The sequence below is a fragment of the Aethalodelphis obliquidens genome, unplaced genomic scaffold (genome assembly GCF_003676395.1).
Source record: "Aethalodelphis obliquidens isolate GAN/ISIS:26980383/991018 unplaced genomic scaffold, ASM367639v1 scaffold15, whole genome shotgun sequence".
Classification (NCBI taxonomy): domain Eukaryota; kingdom Metazoa; phylum Chordata; class Mammalia; order Artiodactyla; family Delphinidae; genus Aethalodelphis; species Aethalodelphis obliquidens.
Window position 1 is genome coordinate 29,873,809 of NW_020837959.1, and position 17,664 is coordinate 29,891,472.

Consider the following 17,664-nt stretch of genomic DNA (forward strand, 5'->3'; position numbering starts at 1 on the left):
TCCACAGATGCACACAACAGTATCCAGGGAAAGTATAACCAACAAAACAAATCGAAACAAAACCCCCAAAAACCCAGGGTACCGAGACCCAGGATTTGTATGGGGTTAAGAGTGTAGAGTTTTCCAGAGAATTAGACTAGGTAATCTTTTTTTTTTTTAACATCTTTATTGGAGTATAATTGTTTTACAATGGTGTGTTAGTTTCTGCTTTATAACAAAGTGAATCAGCTATACATATACATATACCCCATATCCCCTCCCTCTTGCGTCTCCCTCCCACCCTCCCTATCCCACCCCTCTCGGTGGTCACAAAGCACCGAGCTGATCTCCCTGTGCTATGTCGCTGCTGTTACATTTGGTAGCGTATACATGTCCATGCCAATCTCTCACTTCGTCCCGGCTTACCCTTCCCCCTCTCCATCCTTACACATTCTGTGATTCTTATTCTAAAACGCTATAAAACACCTAAGTGTGGTATATAAATGTTTATGAGCATTATCTTCATTATGGATTTTCACCTTAATGTCACAAATTGGCTTTCTTTGTTCCATCTTATAATTTCCTCTGGAAATTTAATTTTGCCTGATGGTCACACTAAGAATACTTTCTTTTTGGTTCCATATGATTGATTCATCTTTAACCATTCCTTTACTTTTAACTTTTTAACACTGCCTAGGATTTTGTTGTTGTTGCTGTATCTAAACTAAAACAATTAAGTTATTCATAGTATGCTAATTTAACTTTTAGTTGCTCTGATTCCATATGAGAATTTATAGGCCGTCTGGAAAAAGTGGTAGATTAAAAAAAAGTAAAACATTTAAAATTTTAGAAGTCGAATAAAGTTTTTAGTAATATTTATGGCTAGGAGAAATTGGTAGCCACATTTCAGTCACCATTGAAATGATCTCTTGGTTCATCTAGAAATAGATAAGAAAATATGAAAGTTCAATATATCCATTGGGGACCTTTTGCAACACAGTATTACCAAATAGCAAATAATAAACCTACATGAAAGCTAAGCAGATGACTGACCCCTTCAGTGCCTTAAATAAATGAGAAACAAGAAAACAGAAATAAACATCTTCATAAGTGATTGAAATTGCTTTTGAATACATCACAAGGCAAATGAAATGAAAATGCAAAGGCATTAAAGCATGTAGTGCTTTTATTTTTTATTTTTGCTGTACGCGGGCCTCTCACTGTTGTGGTCTCTCCCGCTGCGGAGCACAGGCCCCGGACGCGCAGGCTCAGCGGCCATGGCTCACGGGCCCAGCCGCTCCGCGGCACGTGGGATCTTCCCGTACTGGGGCACGAACCCGCGTCCCCTGCATCGGCAGGCGGACTCTCAACCACTGCGCCACCAGGGAAGCCCGTGCTTTTATTTTTAAGAATTAGAATTCTTTTTTTTTAATTATGTTATAAAAGAACAGATTGTGAATAATTCATTTTTTGTGCATGGAATGTTGTGAAATTATTTATAAGCCTTTTAAAAAGATGGTTATATAGTGGCTGCTTGGTGCTTGAACTCTCCTTTTAGTAATATCAGATGAATAGAGTTTCTTTTTATTCCAGGTTCTTCAGGCATTCAAATGCAGAAGTAGATTGAATCCTTTAAATGGGAGCTTTTTCTTAAACCAGGCCATAATAGAAGGGGATAAAGAGTCTTCTTATTTTTAAAATTAAAAAAAAAATTATTTTATTTATTTATTTTTTGGCTGCACTGGGTCTTCGTTGCGGTGCGCGGGCTTTCTCTAGTTGCAGTGAGCAGGGGCTACTCTTGGTTGCGGTGCGCAGGCTTCTCATTGCGGTGGCTTCTCTTGTTGCGGAGCACGGGCTCTAGGAGCACGGGCTTCAGTAGTTGTGGCACACAGGCTCAGTAGTCGTGGCTCCTGGGTTCTAGAGCGCAGGCTCAGTAGTTGTGGCGCACGGGTTTAGCTGCTCTGCGGCATGTAGGATCTTCTGGGAACAGGGTTCGAACCCATGTCCCCTGCATTGGCAGGCAGGTTCTTGACCACTGCGCCACCAGGGAAGCCCTAAAGAGTCTTTTTAAAAATGGGTTATGTGTGTGAGGGTTCTTTTTCCTCCACATCCTCTCCAACACTTGTTGTTTCTTGTCTTTTTGGTAATGACCATTCTAACACATGTGAGGTGATATCTCCCTGTGGTTTTGCATTTCCCTAATAATTAGTGAATTTGAGCACCTTTTCATGTTCCTGTTGGCCATCTGTGTTGGTTTGAATGTGCATTGGTGCTGCCACTATGGAAAACAGTATGGAGGTTCCTCAAAAAATTAAGAATAGAACTGCCAGGTGATCCAGCAGTTCCACTTCTGGGTATTTATCTAAAGAGAATAAAAACACTAATTTGAAAAGTTATGTGCACCCCCATGTTCATTGCAGCATTATTTATAATAGCCAAGATATGGTAACAGCCTAAGAGCCCACCAACAGATTAATGGATAAAGAAGATGTGATATGTATATACACACACAATGGAATATTTTTCAGCCACAAAAAAGATGAAATCTTGCCATTTATGACAACATGGTTGGACCTTGAGGGTATTATGATACCTGAAATAAGTTAGAGAAAGACAAATACGGTATGATTTCACTCATATGCAGAGTACAAAAAACAAAAACAAGCACATAGTTGCAGAAAACAGATCGGTGGTTACCAGAGGGGCCGGGGGTGGGAGGGAGAGCAAAATGAGTAAAGGGGGTCAATTGTATGGTGACAGATGGAAACAAGACTTTTGGTGGTGAGCACAACTGTAATGTACACAGAAGTTGAATTAAATGTTGCACCCGTGAAACTTATTTAATGTCATAAAACAATGTTACCGCAATAAAACCAGAACAAAACAAAACATGGTTTATGAAGCATGGTAAATGGTTTTGAATATCAGAGCTAGTTTGGATGAGGCCCTGGTACTTCATAGCTCCCCATGCAGGTTTTAGACTTTGGTCTCAATTGTACAGTGGGTGAGAAAGCCACACTTTACACTGATGATTGTGCCACAGAGGAGGAGACCTGGCCTGAAGTCGGCTTGACAATGCCTGGAGGATGAGCTATTAGTTGACCTCAAAGAAGCAACCAGGAAACCAGAATGCTAGATTCCAACTTCTTGACTGAGTCACTGGAAGAGCAAGGAAGAAACTACCTGGCAGTTCTCAAGCTGCTGGCGTAGGGCTGAGACCCAGCTATTAGACAGCATGACTGCAGAACTTCTTAGTGTCACAAATCAGAAGCCAAATGATAATAAATAGAAGCCATAGAGAAAAGACCAGCAGTCTTCATAGAATTCCCCCAACGTTATTTATTGGGCTCATTTCCCCCTAGAACTTTGGTTAAACACATGTTCGCTTGTTGTTGCACTAAAAATGATCCAAAAGGATCATTATCATAAGATACCTATTAACACAAGTGATTTGTTAATCCTATTTTGTTGCTCCCTATGTATTGCAGACAAAACTTCCAAAGAAATCTTTATCTGATAAAGTATTTTAATTAAACAAAGACCTGAGATAACCAACAATGACCTACTGTATAGCACAGGGAACTCTATTCTGTGATACCTATATGAGGAAAGAATCTGATAAAGAATGAATATATGTATATGTATAACTGAATCACTTTGCTGTATACCTGAAACTAACACAACATTGTAAATCAACTATAATCCAATAAAATTTGAAAAAAAACAAATACCTGATTGTCACTTAACTGTGATAGCATAGCACTGAGTGGGATTCAAAAATGGCATTCAAGTAACAGATCAGTATTATGCACATTAAAATGGTCTTATTTCATCCAGTTTTCAATTTTATGTATAATTAATTGAAGGTCTAACTTTGAGACATTATTTTCTCACTACCAGCTCTGTGGTCACCAAAATTCCATTATTAATATTTAGTCAGCATCAACAAAGTCTCACATTGCTGTTGGGCTTTTAATGTGTTACCATGAAAGCAAACTTTTATAGACCTGGATTTTGTTTCTTCTTGTAGGTTGATGAGGTAATGCTGACTCTGAAACAGGCTTTCAGCACGGCTGCTGCCCTGCAGAGTGCCAAGACCCAGATTAAGCTGTGCGAGGCCTGCCCTATGCACTCTTTGCATAAGCTCTGTGAAAGGATTGAAGGTACAGTATAAGTTGGCCTTGGCAAAGACGAGTTTGCTTGGCAAAGACAAGTTTGCTTTGGCATTGGGGAAGTGAGAAAGTCGCTACTGTCATTGAATGCTTCTTTGTTTTGAGGTGAACCGAGAACCCCAAGAATCATTTCTCATGTCTAGTCAAATTTGTGCTGTCAGTCTCTCCTAGGTGCTTGGCTTTTTTTCCTCTTTCTTTTTTCTTTCTTACTTTTTTTCCGAAGGCAGACTCAAGGGAGGAGCTTGCATTTCCCACAGTTCCTAAGACTCTGCTATGTGCAAAGTGGGAACTGACCAAATATTTGTTGAATGAATGAAGAGAGGCAAAACCATCCCAGAATATCTACTGTTTAAGTCTTTTTTTTTTTTTCCTTTCTCACTCGATGATGTGTTCTCTTTTTCCTAAAGGTTTAGAACAAGAATGAAACTTGCTTGGCTTTTCAGGGTCGTTTGAAAATCACACAGATAATAGACATGATGTCATAAAGCAAGTTTTTTTAAAAAATGTGTTTTGAGGAGGGAGAAGAGCATGAGGAAGAGGTGACCCTGACTCAGTTTCCCTTTCTTCTCCTTGTCTCTTACTAATAAAAATGGTTGAAAACTACTGTGCCAGAGAAGACACACCATTTGATAAACACTTGTTAAGCATCTAGCACGTGCCAGGCAGTGTGCTTGGCACTGGGGATGCGGAGATGGTTGCGATGTGGACCATGCCTTCAGGAAGCTTAGAGTCTAGAGTGGGAGACAGGCTTGTGAGCACGTAAATGCAATCAGTACGATAGGTGTTGGAGTCGATGGGGAGAGTGTGGACTCCAGAACAAAGCAGAGAATGGACGAGCCACTGTCAGTGCAAATGGAGATATCTGTTCAGTAGGCAGGAGAATCATAGGCACATGGGAAAAGTGATGATGGACAGCCGTATTTATTGAACATCCACTCAACTGTGTGAACAAGCACTATTTAAATGTAATACTCAAAATTTTAAAATTTATAACTATAATTTTACAGAATGCACCTTATTTTCAAATATACATGGAAACTTTACAAAAATGGAACATTCTTTGGTGTATGGTGAAGAGAATATTATAAATCTGAGGAGGAAAGGCTGAGTGATTCAGGAAATGGCGTTGGATCAATTTGCTATCCAAAGAGACAAAGATTCCTTCCACTTATCCTACTCAAAATACATTCTAGGTGGATCAAAGTCCTCAATGCAAACAAACAAGATGCTAAAATCGTTCAAAGAAAGTAAAAATATTATTTTGTCCCTAAACAAGAAAGCCTTTATTAAGACACAGAAATGCAGAAACTACCAAAAGAAGACATTGACAGATTTGACTTCATAAAATCTTAATATTTTTACACAACAACAACTGCTTACTTGGAAGTTAAATGATCAGTAACAAATGCTGTTTGAGTAACAAACAGCAGATTGCTGTTCAGAATTTGTAAAGACTGTTATTATCTATAAGAAAAAGATAAAAGCACCAGTAGAAAATTACACAAATCATATTAAAAAACACTCCTCTGAAAAAAAATTTATAGTTTTAGAGACCTTTGTAAAGACAGACAATACAGGGGCTTCCCTGGTGGCGCAATGCTTAAGAATCTGCCTGCCAGTGCAGGGGACACGGGTTCGAACCCTGTTCCCAGAAGATCCTACATGCCGTAGAGCAACTAAGCCCGTGCACCACAACTACTGAGCCTGCGCTCTAGAGCCCACGAGCCACAACTGCTGAGCCCACGTGCCACAACTACTGAAGCCCGCGTGCCTAGAACCCATGCTCCGCAACAAGAGAAGCCACCGCAATGAGAGGCCTGCGCACCACAACGAAGAGTAGCCCATGCTCTCTACAACTAGAGAAAGCCTGCACGCAGCAACAAAGACCCGATGCAGCCAAAAATAAATAAATAAAATAAGTTAATTGAAAAAAAAAAGAAATAATACACATTATACATCCAGAAATAGTAGGGTCTCTTCCAAGATCATGAAGGGAGTGAAACTTAAGGTTCCCTAGCTTCAAGGTATGCATATATCTGAAGGGAGCAAATGAAGGGTTCATGTGAACTGGAAAAGATTCACACGGGCTTCTTTTCCTAAGGCCTTAGATAACACCTTCTGATATGATTGTTTTACCCTTGCCTTTGACATCGGGCGAAGAGAGCCATAAGATAGGGCAGTGTTCTGATAGTAAGAATGAAAGGAATAGCAATAATGCAGATGCTCCCATAAGACTTACTGTGTCTTGGCCCTGTTGTGTTTTCCATATATTAGCCCACTTAATCCATACTGAAATCCCACAAGATGGGTGGTGTTTTGAATCCTCATTTTACTGATGAGGAAACAGGCGCCGAGACACACAGTGGGTAATAAGGGCCACATCCTTATCGCTTAGGAGGGGCAGAACTGGGATTTGAACTTGTTCCATCTGTTTCCAAAGCAACTTGATGTTCTCTCTGAAAGAATATCAGAAAGCCAGGATTTTCAGGACCAAGCTGTCTTGAAGCCTTGGCATCAGTGTTTCCCAAAGAGTTGTTTTCATCTGGGTAAGATAACAGTGTGAATTCTAAACTTGTGTTAGGCTTAAGCACAAAGTATAAAGCTGGAAAAAGGACCACATTCAGATTCAACACAAATTCACGGGAAGAGAAAGTGAGAAAGATATTTAGAGATATTTAGAAGTATCTAGATATTTGTATCTCATATTACTTACTCATGTCATTGACTCACATGTCAATACCTTTGGCTGCATTAATAAGGAGTTCTTTCTCTACTGAAAAAAAAAAGAAAGGGAAAAGATGCATATGCTCATGTTGAGTCCTAATCATCTATCCCTATGTCAAGGGAGCCTTGTCATTTAGACCAGGAAGAAAAACACCAGCCATGTTGGGGGACCAAAGTGAATCCAGGAGGCAGTGTCTAAGGGGACCATCTCTCAAGGACCAGTCCTCAGAATGTGGAACTAAAGGGATGTTGAGCACCGTAGAGGTGGAGCAATTACCCTCAGTCGGGTTTTCCTACAATAACGTGCATGAGGGCTAAATAGTATACTTACCTCTCAGGATCGGTTAATTCACTCACCAGTCACTCAACAGTGGGGAAGAAGAAAGGCAAATCAGATGCAAGGTGGAGTAGGGGGCATGCATAATTTGCAAATAAGCTGTTTGCAATTCCTCCCCTAAAATAAAGGACTAAAGAAACTTCCTGGGCCATAGATTTAGTTACCTACTTCAAATAAGGACCCTCTTTACTTCTCCTCTTTTTAATATTTTATCCTCCTACACATGCTAATAACATGCTGGAATATTAAACAACATAAAACAAAACAAAAACGATCATGTGAATCAGTTTCTTAATATATTGCCTAAGGAACCTATTAAGGAGACTTTGCCAGCAAATAATAAATTGTGGTAGTGAGTGGCATCACACCGTCAAAATGAATTTTAGTGTTTCTGTACGTGGTCACAGAGATTTTCACAGCATTTTATTGTACATTGCACAAAGAAAGGTAGAGCTGAGAAGTTTTCAGAAGTTTTTCTTCTTTCTGCACAGTGGTTTAAAACAGGCCCAGTGGTGGCACTCTACACGTTCTAACCATCATGAAATGAATTCTCGTTCTTTTAAAACAATGCATATTTTGAGGTGAATCTCTCCTAGGGATTTTAAAGTACAGTCTACCTATAACAGTCATTAAATACTATACGTGGCTAGATATCCTCTTTCTAATCAAAGTACGGTAACAGTAGTATAAGTGGTCCCTAACTATGTAAAGGAGATCTGTTCCTTAAAAATGGATGGTCCGGTGAATCCTTGTAAATATGAATTACATTTCCCTTTTTAAAAAACTTATAAAAACAAAAATGTTTTCATGGAAAAAATTTTTGCCCAAGGACTTAATATAAATTATATGCAGAAGTACACTAGATATATAAATAATATGGTATAAAGAGGTAAACAATTTCTTGGGAAAATAGTAACACTAAAAAATGTCACTAAAAACTAATAAGGGCTTCCCTGGTGGAGTAGTGGTTGGGAGTCCGCCTGCTGATGCAGCGGACACGGGTTCGTGCCCCGGTCCGGGAGGATCCCGCGTGCCGCGGAGCAGCTGGGCCCGTGAGCCATGGCCGCTGGGCCAGCGTGTCCGGAGCCTGTGCTCCGCAGCGGGAGAGGCCACAGCAGTGAGAGGCCTGTGTACCGCAAAAACAAACAAACAAAAACTAATGATGCCTTGGTTTTATTACCAAGACCTGTATGAGGGGGAGAGCTTCCTGTGTAAGCTCTAGCTCTACTTTTTAATATTAGTAGCTATTCTTTCTTTTTTAAATGTCAAGTTTTAAGCTTAGAGATTTTGGCCAAGGCTAGTATTCACCTATGAGTTTCTAGGGTGGCTAAGTTTGTTAGTATATTCAATGGTATCTGGTTATGCTGTTGATTTGGTATCATGTATACATTTTTTGTTAATAAGTGTGACTTCAAGATTACTGACGAGGGCTATTGATTTTGGTGAGGAGGTTTTCCATTTTGTTTTAATCATTTTATTGTAGTGTTCCAACGTCTGTCATAGGCAGGAACACATCTCCTTGAAAAGATTTAACTTCAGAACCTGCTGGTGAAGGGACAAGCTGCAGTGCATTTTATATATACATATATATATATATATACACACACATACATATATATATAAATATATATATATATACACATACATACACATTTTGATCTCTGTGGCTAGAATCTGTTTAACACCAATCCCCATCATTTCCCTTAGGTCTCTATCCGCCAAGAGCCAAGCTGGTAATACAGAGGCATCTCTCGTCCCTCACAGATAATGAGCAAGCTGACATCTTTGAACGCGTTCAGGTAACATTATTTATAGTCCTCACAAGTAAAGTATAAGGAATGAGAATTGGACCCTGTTTCTGTGAGTTCCTTTTTCCATTTCTCTCTCTGACGTTAAAGATAGATATACTACTGCACTATTGGATAGTTACTACAATGCCACTGTTACTTTTGTTTCTAAGAGCAGCTAAATGCTTAGCTTTACTTACGTTTGTCTGCCAGACAGACAAAACGAAATGAGGGTAAAGTTAAACAGTGAAAGCTGTGTTGCCATAACGTGCTCTCCGTCTGTCTGTTCAACAGAAGATGAAGGCAGTCAATGACCAGGAGGAAAACGAACTTGTGATTTTACATCTGAGGCAGCTGTGCGAAGCCAAGCAGAGGACACACATACACATTGGGGAAGGCCCATCGGTGAGATGTTTTCTAGTTGACCTGTTTTTGTTTTTTTCATATATTCAGTCAAAATACCACAGAAGACGTAAAAGGAGTTTCTTTCCTTTGTCTTCTCATCTTTAGGGCTAAGCCCTAATAGTCTTTTTTCCCCCCAGCATTTTAGAAGTTTTATAGGAAACTGTAGCAAACATTGGCACATTGAGATAAAATAGTAATGATTTTAAAATGTAAAAAAAAATTGTGAGTTTTGGTAGAAAACCAGTAATAATAAATGCTCATGATTTAGAATGACCATACATTTTTAGTAATATTAATCCATTATTTTATTTCAAATTCACATGAACATCTTATTTCATTAAAAACGTACATAGCCTTGAGTGGTAAAGAGCAAACATGCAAAGAAGCAGTAATGTCATGGAAACGGCTACCCTGGCTGCAAACAAAGGGATGATATTTTTGTGCACGTGGTTTAGAATGTGTTCCCAGCTGCATGTAGGTAAAGCAAGACCACTGGCAGCAACATCTAAAGAAATCATGACATATTTACCTCTTGATAACACTAATTCAGGTTATGTCTTAATGTCACTCTATTCAGAACAAACCACATATCGTGTGATAAGTGATTCCTTAATTATTTATTGTACAAGCACTTCTAGAGGACTTTCTATGAATCAATCTATGTGATAATGGTGACAAAAGAGACGTGAATAATGACGTAGCCTACAGAGAAGAGCCCAAATTATCCAAAAGGGAATGCAAACATAAATAGATACATATAAGAGAGGCAACAAGATGGCTTTTTAAAATTCCTATTAGTTTTATTTTATTTTATTTTTTTATATCTTTATTGAAGTATAATTGCTTTACAATGTTGTGTTAGTTTCTGCTGTACAACAAAGTGAATCATATATGTATACATATATCCCCATATCCCCTCCCTCTTGAGCCTCCCTCCCACCCTCCCCATCCCACCCCTCTAGGTCTTCACAAAGCATCCAGCTGATCTCCCTGTGTTATGCAGCAGCTTCCCATTAGCCATCCTTTGTACATTTGGTAGTGTATATATGTCAGTGCTACTCTCTCACTTCGTCCCAGCTTCCCCTTCCCTGCCACATCCTCAAGTCCATTCTCTACGTCTGCATCTTTATTCCTGCCCTGCCACTAGGTTCATCAGTACTGTTTTTTTTTTTTAAATAAAAAGCTATATGTGCATTAGCTTACTATTTGTTTTTCTCTTTCTGACCTACTTCACTCTGTATGACAGACTCTAGGTCCATCCACCTCACTACAAATAACTCAATTTCATTCATTTTTGTGGCTGAGTAATATTCCACTGTTTATATGTGCCACATCTTCTTTATCCATTCATCTGTCGATGGACACTTAGGTTGCTTCCATGTCCTGGCTATTGTAAATTGTGCGGCAATGAACATTGTAGTACATGTATAACAATATGGCTTTTTAAAAGAATGTTCAGTGAACACAGAAGTAGCTACATGTTTGCTTTGGAGCTGGAATGAAGAGTAAGGATAGAGGAAAGAATGAAAGAATTCAAGAGGAAGAGATTTTTGTGGGGGGTGGAGCTGGAGTTTTAGGGGAGATAAAGCTTTCTAATCAGAACAGTTGAAGAATTGTGTGGGTTTTTTTTTAACATCTTTATTGGAGTAAAATTGCTTTACAATGGTGTGTTAGTTTCTGCTTTATAACAAAGTAAATCAGCCATACATATACATATACACATATCCCCATATCTCTTCCCTCTTGGGTCTCCCTTCCACCCTCCCTATCCCACCCCTCTAGGTGGTCACAAAGCACCAAGTTGACCTCCCTGTGCTATGTGGCTGCTTCCCACTAGCTATCGATTTTACATTTGGTAGTGTATATATGTCCATGCCACTCTCTCCCTTCACCCCAGCTTACCCTTCCCACTCCCCATGTCCTCAAGTCCATTCTCTACATCTGCATCTTTATTCCTGTCCTGTCCCAGGCTCTTCAGAACCATTTTTTTTTTAGAGTCCATATATATGTGTTAGCGTATGGTATTTGTTTTTCCCTTTCTGACTTACTTCACTCCGTATGACAGACTCTAGGTCCATCCACCTTGCTACAAATAACTCAATTTCATTTCTTTTTATGGCTAATATTCCATTGTATATGTGTGCCACATCTTCTTTATCCATTCATCTGTCGATGGACACTTAGGTTGCTTCCATGTCCTGGCTATTGTAAATAGAGCGGCAATGAACATTGTGGTACATGACTCTTTTTGAATTATGGTTTTCTCAGGGTATATGCCTAGTAGTGGGATTGCTGGGTCGTATGGTAGTTCTATTTTTAGTTTTTTAAGGAATCTCCATACTGTTCTCCATAGTGGATGTATCAATTTACATTCCCAAGGAATTGTGTTTTAAGAAAGGAACATTAAGTGCAAAGTTAAGTGGTAACTTTGTAACCATGAGTGAACATACTGCTTGGAGGCCCTTCAAGGACATACTGTTTTTTTTAGAGTTTGCATGGGAATTATGGGGAAATAAGGCTGGAAGGCTAGGCAGCAGTGGGATGATGAATAGCCTTAAGTGCTAGATCAGACTTTGTCACTAAACGACTTCAGGTAAGAGCGTGAGAGGATCAGATGTGTGGCTGGTTGGGTAAGGAGGTTGACAGTGTTAGGACTGAGGTCACATTCTCAAATTAGGAGACCTTGGTAATAGAATACGTGAGAAGTGATTCGTTTATCAAGTGCATACTATGTACTAGGCAACAGAGATGAATAATGACAGCTCTAACTGTAAGAAGAAACCAACATGCAATCAGATGAATTAAAATATGGAATATGGTGTGATTGGCACAGAGATACAAGTATGTACCAGACAAGAGATAACACTGGGACATAAATAGATTGAATGATTCCGTCTTGAAAAATGTATTTTGTCTCAGGGAGAGGGTAAACTGGAGCCCTGGAGATGTGAGGGAGGGACTGAGTCAAGAGCAATTTGGGAGGCATGATCCTTAGGACTTAGTGACTGATTGGATAGATATGTTTAGGAAGAGAGAGGGGCTTGCTGGGAGACACTTCAAGGTTTCAGATTTGGAGGAATTAGATGTAATAGCTAGGAAATACAGAAAGAAGGCAAGAGCGGGGCGAAAGATGGAAATAAGAAATAAGAATTCAATTTTGGAAGTGTGAGATTTAATTAGAATAATGGATTTGGTGCTCATAGAATTTGAGCTGACATTATAAATGTGGAAGACTATGAACTTCGTCACAGATTTGAAGTCGAAGGAGGGTGTTCTGAGGAGCACCCACATTTCAGGCAATGAGTGAATTAAAATGGAGCCAGTGATAAAGACTGAAAGGGAATAATGAGGTAGAAAGATTTATTATGGTGAATGACCAAGGTAGGAGAAGAGTTCAGGCAAGAAGATCAACAATGTCCAATGACATAGGAAGGTCAAGAAACATAAGGAGTCTGTCATACAGAGTGAAGTAAGTCAGAAAGAGAAAGACAAATACCGTACGCTAACACATATGTATGGAATTTAAGAAAAAAAAATGTCATGAAGAACCTAGGGGTAAGACAGGAATAAAGACACAGACCTACTAGAGAATGGACTTGAGGATATGGGGAACGGGAAGGGTAAGCTGTGACAAAGTGAGAGAGAGGCATGGACATATATACACTACTAAATGTAAGGTAGATAGCTAGTGGGAAGCAGCCGCATAGCAGAGGGAGATCAGCTCAGTGCTTTGTGACCTCCTGGAGGGGTGGGATAGGGAGGGTGGGAGGGAGGGAGACGAAAGAGGGAAGAGATATGGGAACATATGTATATGTATAACTGATTGACTTTGTTATAAAGCAGAAACTAACACACCATTGTAAAGCAATTATAATCCAATAAAGATGTAAAAAAAAATAAAGTAGATCTTGTTAAAAAAAAAAAAGAAACATAAAGACTAAAATCTGTTCATGGCTTTGATTAAATCAGTCGTTGGTGGTGATAGTCATGTTGACCAGAAGGCCAAAGGCAGTATGTGAGGAGTGATATGCATTTTCTATATGACGAAGGGCGGTCAAGATCACAGAGGAGATTTTAACAAATTGTGTATGTTTTCCTGTCAGTATACTTAAGTTCCTCCCTGCCTCTCTCTCTTTCCCTCCCTTGCTCCCTCTTTTCCTTTCTTCCTTCCATTTATTCACCTGGTATTCACTGAGTAGCTGCTATGTCAGGCATTGTGCTAAGTGCCAACACGATTTCCCTATTTTCATTGTGTCATTCATCTCAAAGCCTTAGAATGATGAGTCAACCCAGTCCTTATACACAGCCCGAGCCCAGTCCAGCTCACATCTCTATTGTTTTCTTTCCTTTTTGATCGTGATCATGTTTCTTTTATCAGTAACTCCTTAGATGGCCACGTGGAGCCAGCTCCAGTATGGACCTCTATTGCCTCCTGCGTAGACTGTCCTGAAGCCTTCAATCTGATCTTCCAGTCTCTGATTTCCCAGTCCTTTAGGTGATTTTTGAACAGTCCTTTCACATAAATCTTCCCAAAACATTAGTTTCACAGTGATGCCCCTCTGCTTGTAAATTGTGATCAGTGATTCTTCCTAATTACCCAGCACTTAAGACCATTCAAGGTTTTATCTCCAGCTTCACTTTCCCACTTTCCACTACTTCCCTCTGTTTTAGTCAAACACCTGTACTGACACCCTGTCCCGTGAGCATCCCAGCCTTTATGATTTTGCCAGCACCATCTCCAGTGTTGGGAAAGTCTTCACCTCCTTTTTTCTGCCTGTCTGAATCCCATGTATCCTTTTCTTCCTGACCATTGAGACCCATAACCCATGGTTCCATATTTGATTCTTATGTGTTGCTTTGTGTCAATGCTACGAGTGAACGTATTTCCTCCCCAAGCAAAGGATGAGTTTTCTCTCTTGGAAGCTTCCTGGCACTAAGAACCATGCAATATACATAGTAGCTTTTTATCTCTATATAAGATAAAATATTTGGAGAACCTCATATAGTGGACACATTGTAGATTCTCGTACAGTTCAGTACTATCAGTGAATACTTGTCGATTGAAAAGATAAATGACCCACTCACAAATGAAAATGGAATTATAACAAAGGCATTAGCAGAATCCAGCTTTACTAGAAGATGCTTTGTTCTTTGAAACCAATTTTTTGTGTTTTCCTCGGTAATTTGGATATAAAGTATGTAACTTGGAAAGGGATGGTTATAGCTGTTAATCAAAATAACAGCAGTAAAAATGGGCATCTCAAGTTTAGTTTTTGTTAAATGCAGCAGGAATATATTAGCAGAAAGGAAAGACATAAAGGAAAGATCTTATTTCTGTCTTTTTTATTGCTTACAATATTAAAAATTAATCTCTTTTGCTTACAATCTGTGTGCTCACGATGTGGAACCTAAATTATTACTTCTTAATAGAGCTACAGAAGAATTCGCATGCTTTTTAGTGGCTTAGCCGTAAGCCTGTCTTTAAAGCTTCATTTAACCTTGAGTATTTCCAACCTAAAATGTATGTTTTTCTTTCCATAGACTATTTCAAATAGTACAATCCCAGAAAATGCGACGAGCAGTGGAAGGTTCAAACTTGACATTCTGAAAAATAAAGCGAAGAGATCCTTAACTAGCTCCCTGGAAAATATCTTCTCAAGGGTAAGATTAAACTGAGGCTCTTTAAGGTATTAATTATGTCTGTGTTTTCTAACTGCTTCATTCTCAACTGGCTCACTGAACATTTCCTTTAAAAAAAATTTAAGATAACTTTAAGTTAGTTAACACTTATTTAAAATAATCTCTCAACAAAAGTCTCATTTTCAGATCTAGATTTATTCTGGTGCCTCTGATATCTGAATTTGAGCAGTTGAGATGTATGTATAGGAAAGGGGAAATAATAGAATATTGATGGCCAATCCTTTAAGAACTTTTTATCATTTGCCACATAAAGTTATAAAGAAGCCCTTCTTTCACTCATTTCTAGGAGCTGATAGGGAATGCTGAAAATAGTTAGTATAAGTTAACAGACATGCGTGTATTCCATTCAGTGAATTTATATATTCTGTTTAAAAATAAGCAAAATTATTTCTCTTCCTCTTCATTTTCCCCTTCCTGAGCAATTCACTCCTAACGCTATTAGACGAGACACAGCAATGTAGATGGCTCGGGTCTGTAAGGCAGGGAAGCCACAGTGGCTCAGCACAGGGGGACAGAGCCTGTATGGGTTGCTCTGTATGGGGGTGACCCAGTGCAGCATGTGGACACCAGAGTGCGGTGAGGAGGGTGTCAGCCTACGGGGACAATCTGGTTTCTGGAAGTGGAGTGAGAGCCGGTGAAGAGGACATCCTGCAGAGGGATGGCTCAGAGCCAGAGTGGAGGGGAGAAAGCATTCAAGGCGCCCAATACAAGGATGGCGCCCATGGGTGGGGAGGCTGGAGCCTGAGTGGCGTGAGGAGAGTGTGAGGTGTCAATTGTGGAGGTGGGTTACACACAGGGAACTGATCAAATATGTAAATGTTTAAGGGTAGTGGGATTCTGGGAGAAGGGAATTACAAATATGAAAGGGAAGGAAACTAGAATGAGTTCTGTATTGTTGGATTCAACTCAGAGGTAGCAGTATGGAATCTTGGTTTTCTATTTTGAGCAATAGAATTACATGTATTATGTTCTATGTAATGTATATGTGTTAATATATGCGTGTGTCAGTAAATGTGTACCTACGGTCCCTGACTTTGTCCACTGATAGGAGCTGAGAACAGCTTTCCTATACGTGCCAGATAATAAATTAAACCTGGTTGGATGACCCAGATTTTAGGTCTGGCACTCAGATTTTTTTCTTATTTTTTATTTTTTTGCGGTACGCAGGCCTCTCACTGTTGTGGCCTCTCCCATTGCGGAGCACAGGCTCTGGGTGCGCAGGCTCAGCGGCCATGGCTCATGGGCCCAGCCGCTCCGCGGCATGTGGGATCTTCCCAGACCGGGGCACAAACCCGTGTCCCCTGCATCGACAGGCGGACTCTCAACCACTGCGCCACCAGGGAAGCCCTGGCACTCAGATTTTGGTTTCTATATATCATTCTTTAAGAAGGAACCATGATCCTGGGAGAAATGGCTAGTTCCAGAACTATAGGGAATGTAGAAGGTAAGTCCAGAGCATCGTGGTGTTCTAGATAGTAAGGGAATACTCAAAGAAAGGTAACAGGATGTCACAAAGACATAAAAACCTTGAAGGGCTTCCACTGGTGACATCTGAGACAATGAGTATCAAAATAAATGATAGCAACAGATAGTGACTTGTTGTATAAGATAGGAAACTATAAGTCTATTCTGATAGGAAAAATAAATTAATACATTGGAAATTTGATCATGCTCAGGATACTTACGGGGTAGAATTAATACCTATTAAGTACAAAGGGGAAAACAGTAACTTTACAGTGGAAACAGCTGGCAGGCACCACCTTAATCAAATGATCAAATTGAACATCTTCAGCAATGGGACAAATTGAAATCCTGTGCCACTGATACAAAGAACACAGTGGCACTTCTGTGGTATTCCTGCCAAAGGGGCAGTACCTGAATCTAATCTTGAGGAAACATCAACAAACCCACACTGAGATACAGTCTACAAAATAACTGCCTGTTATCTTCAAAAGTGTTAAAAGCAAGAAAGTCAAGTGCAGTAGTACATTGGGACACAGTGACTTGTGATGTCTGGTGTTCTTATTTTTATTTCTTTGCTAGAACTCAAAATACTTTTATGGGTAATTTCTGTTGTTGACTGAGATTCTTGTTAATTCTAACAAAAGCCTTGCAGCAAGCATGGTCAGTTGACAATGCTATTATTTTATTAGCAGAAAACAGAATTTAGGAAAAGAGCCTCTAGAAGATTTGTCGGAAGTGTGTTAATGCAACTTTTCATAACCTTTTCCTACCTCCTCATCTTCAAAATTTATAAATCAGTTATGTTCTTTCTTTCTCGCTCATTCCTTCCCTCCCTCCTTTTTTCCCTCTCTCCTGTGGTGTTCAGTGAGAATTTTAGTAGAAAGATCGTTTACGTAGGTGGTCAGAGGATCCGATTTCCAGATCTGGCCCTAGCAGGTTTTATATTTATTTACCTTTATTTACAAATTATTTACCTTTTCTAAGCCATTGTTTCCCCACTTGTGAAACGGGCATACTCATACCTGCTTAGGTCATATTACCGTGAGGGTGTAATGTCAGTATATTAGGAAAATATCACACTGTAGGTATGAGCTGG

The 17,664-nt window shown here is 39.6% G+C and overlaps 1 protein-coding gene across 2 annotated transcripts in view; it reads left to right on the forward strand.

The window, feature by feature from the left end:
• TBC1D4 (TBC1 domain family member 4) overlaps positions 1-17,664 on the forward strand; it is a 222,129-nt gene that overhangs the window by 149,771 nt on the left and 54,694 nt on the right. For both annotated transcript variants that reach the window (XM_027116075.1, XM_027116074.1), the window contains exons 5-8: positions 4,010-4,142; positions 8,920-9,011; positions 9,294-9,404; positions 14,946-15,065. In XM_027116075.1, the coding sequence (XP_026971876.1) occupies positions 4,010-4,142; positions 8,920-9,011; positions 9,294-9,404; positions 14,946-15,065 (456 nt within the window). The remainder of the gene's footprint in view (positions 1-4,009; positions 4,143-8,919; positions 9,012-9,293; positions 9,405-14,945; positions 15,066-17,664) is intronic.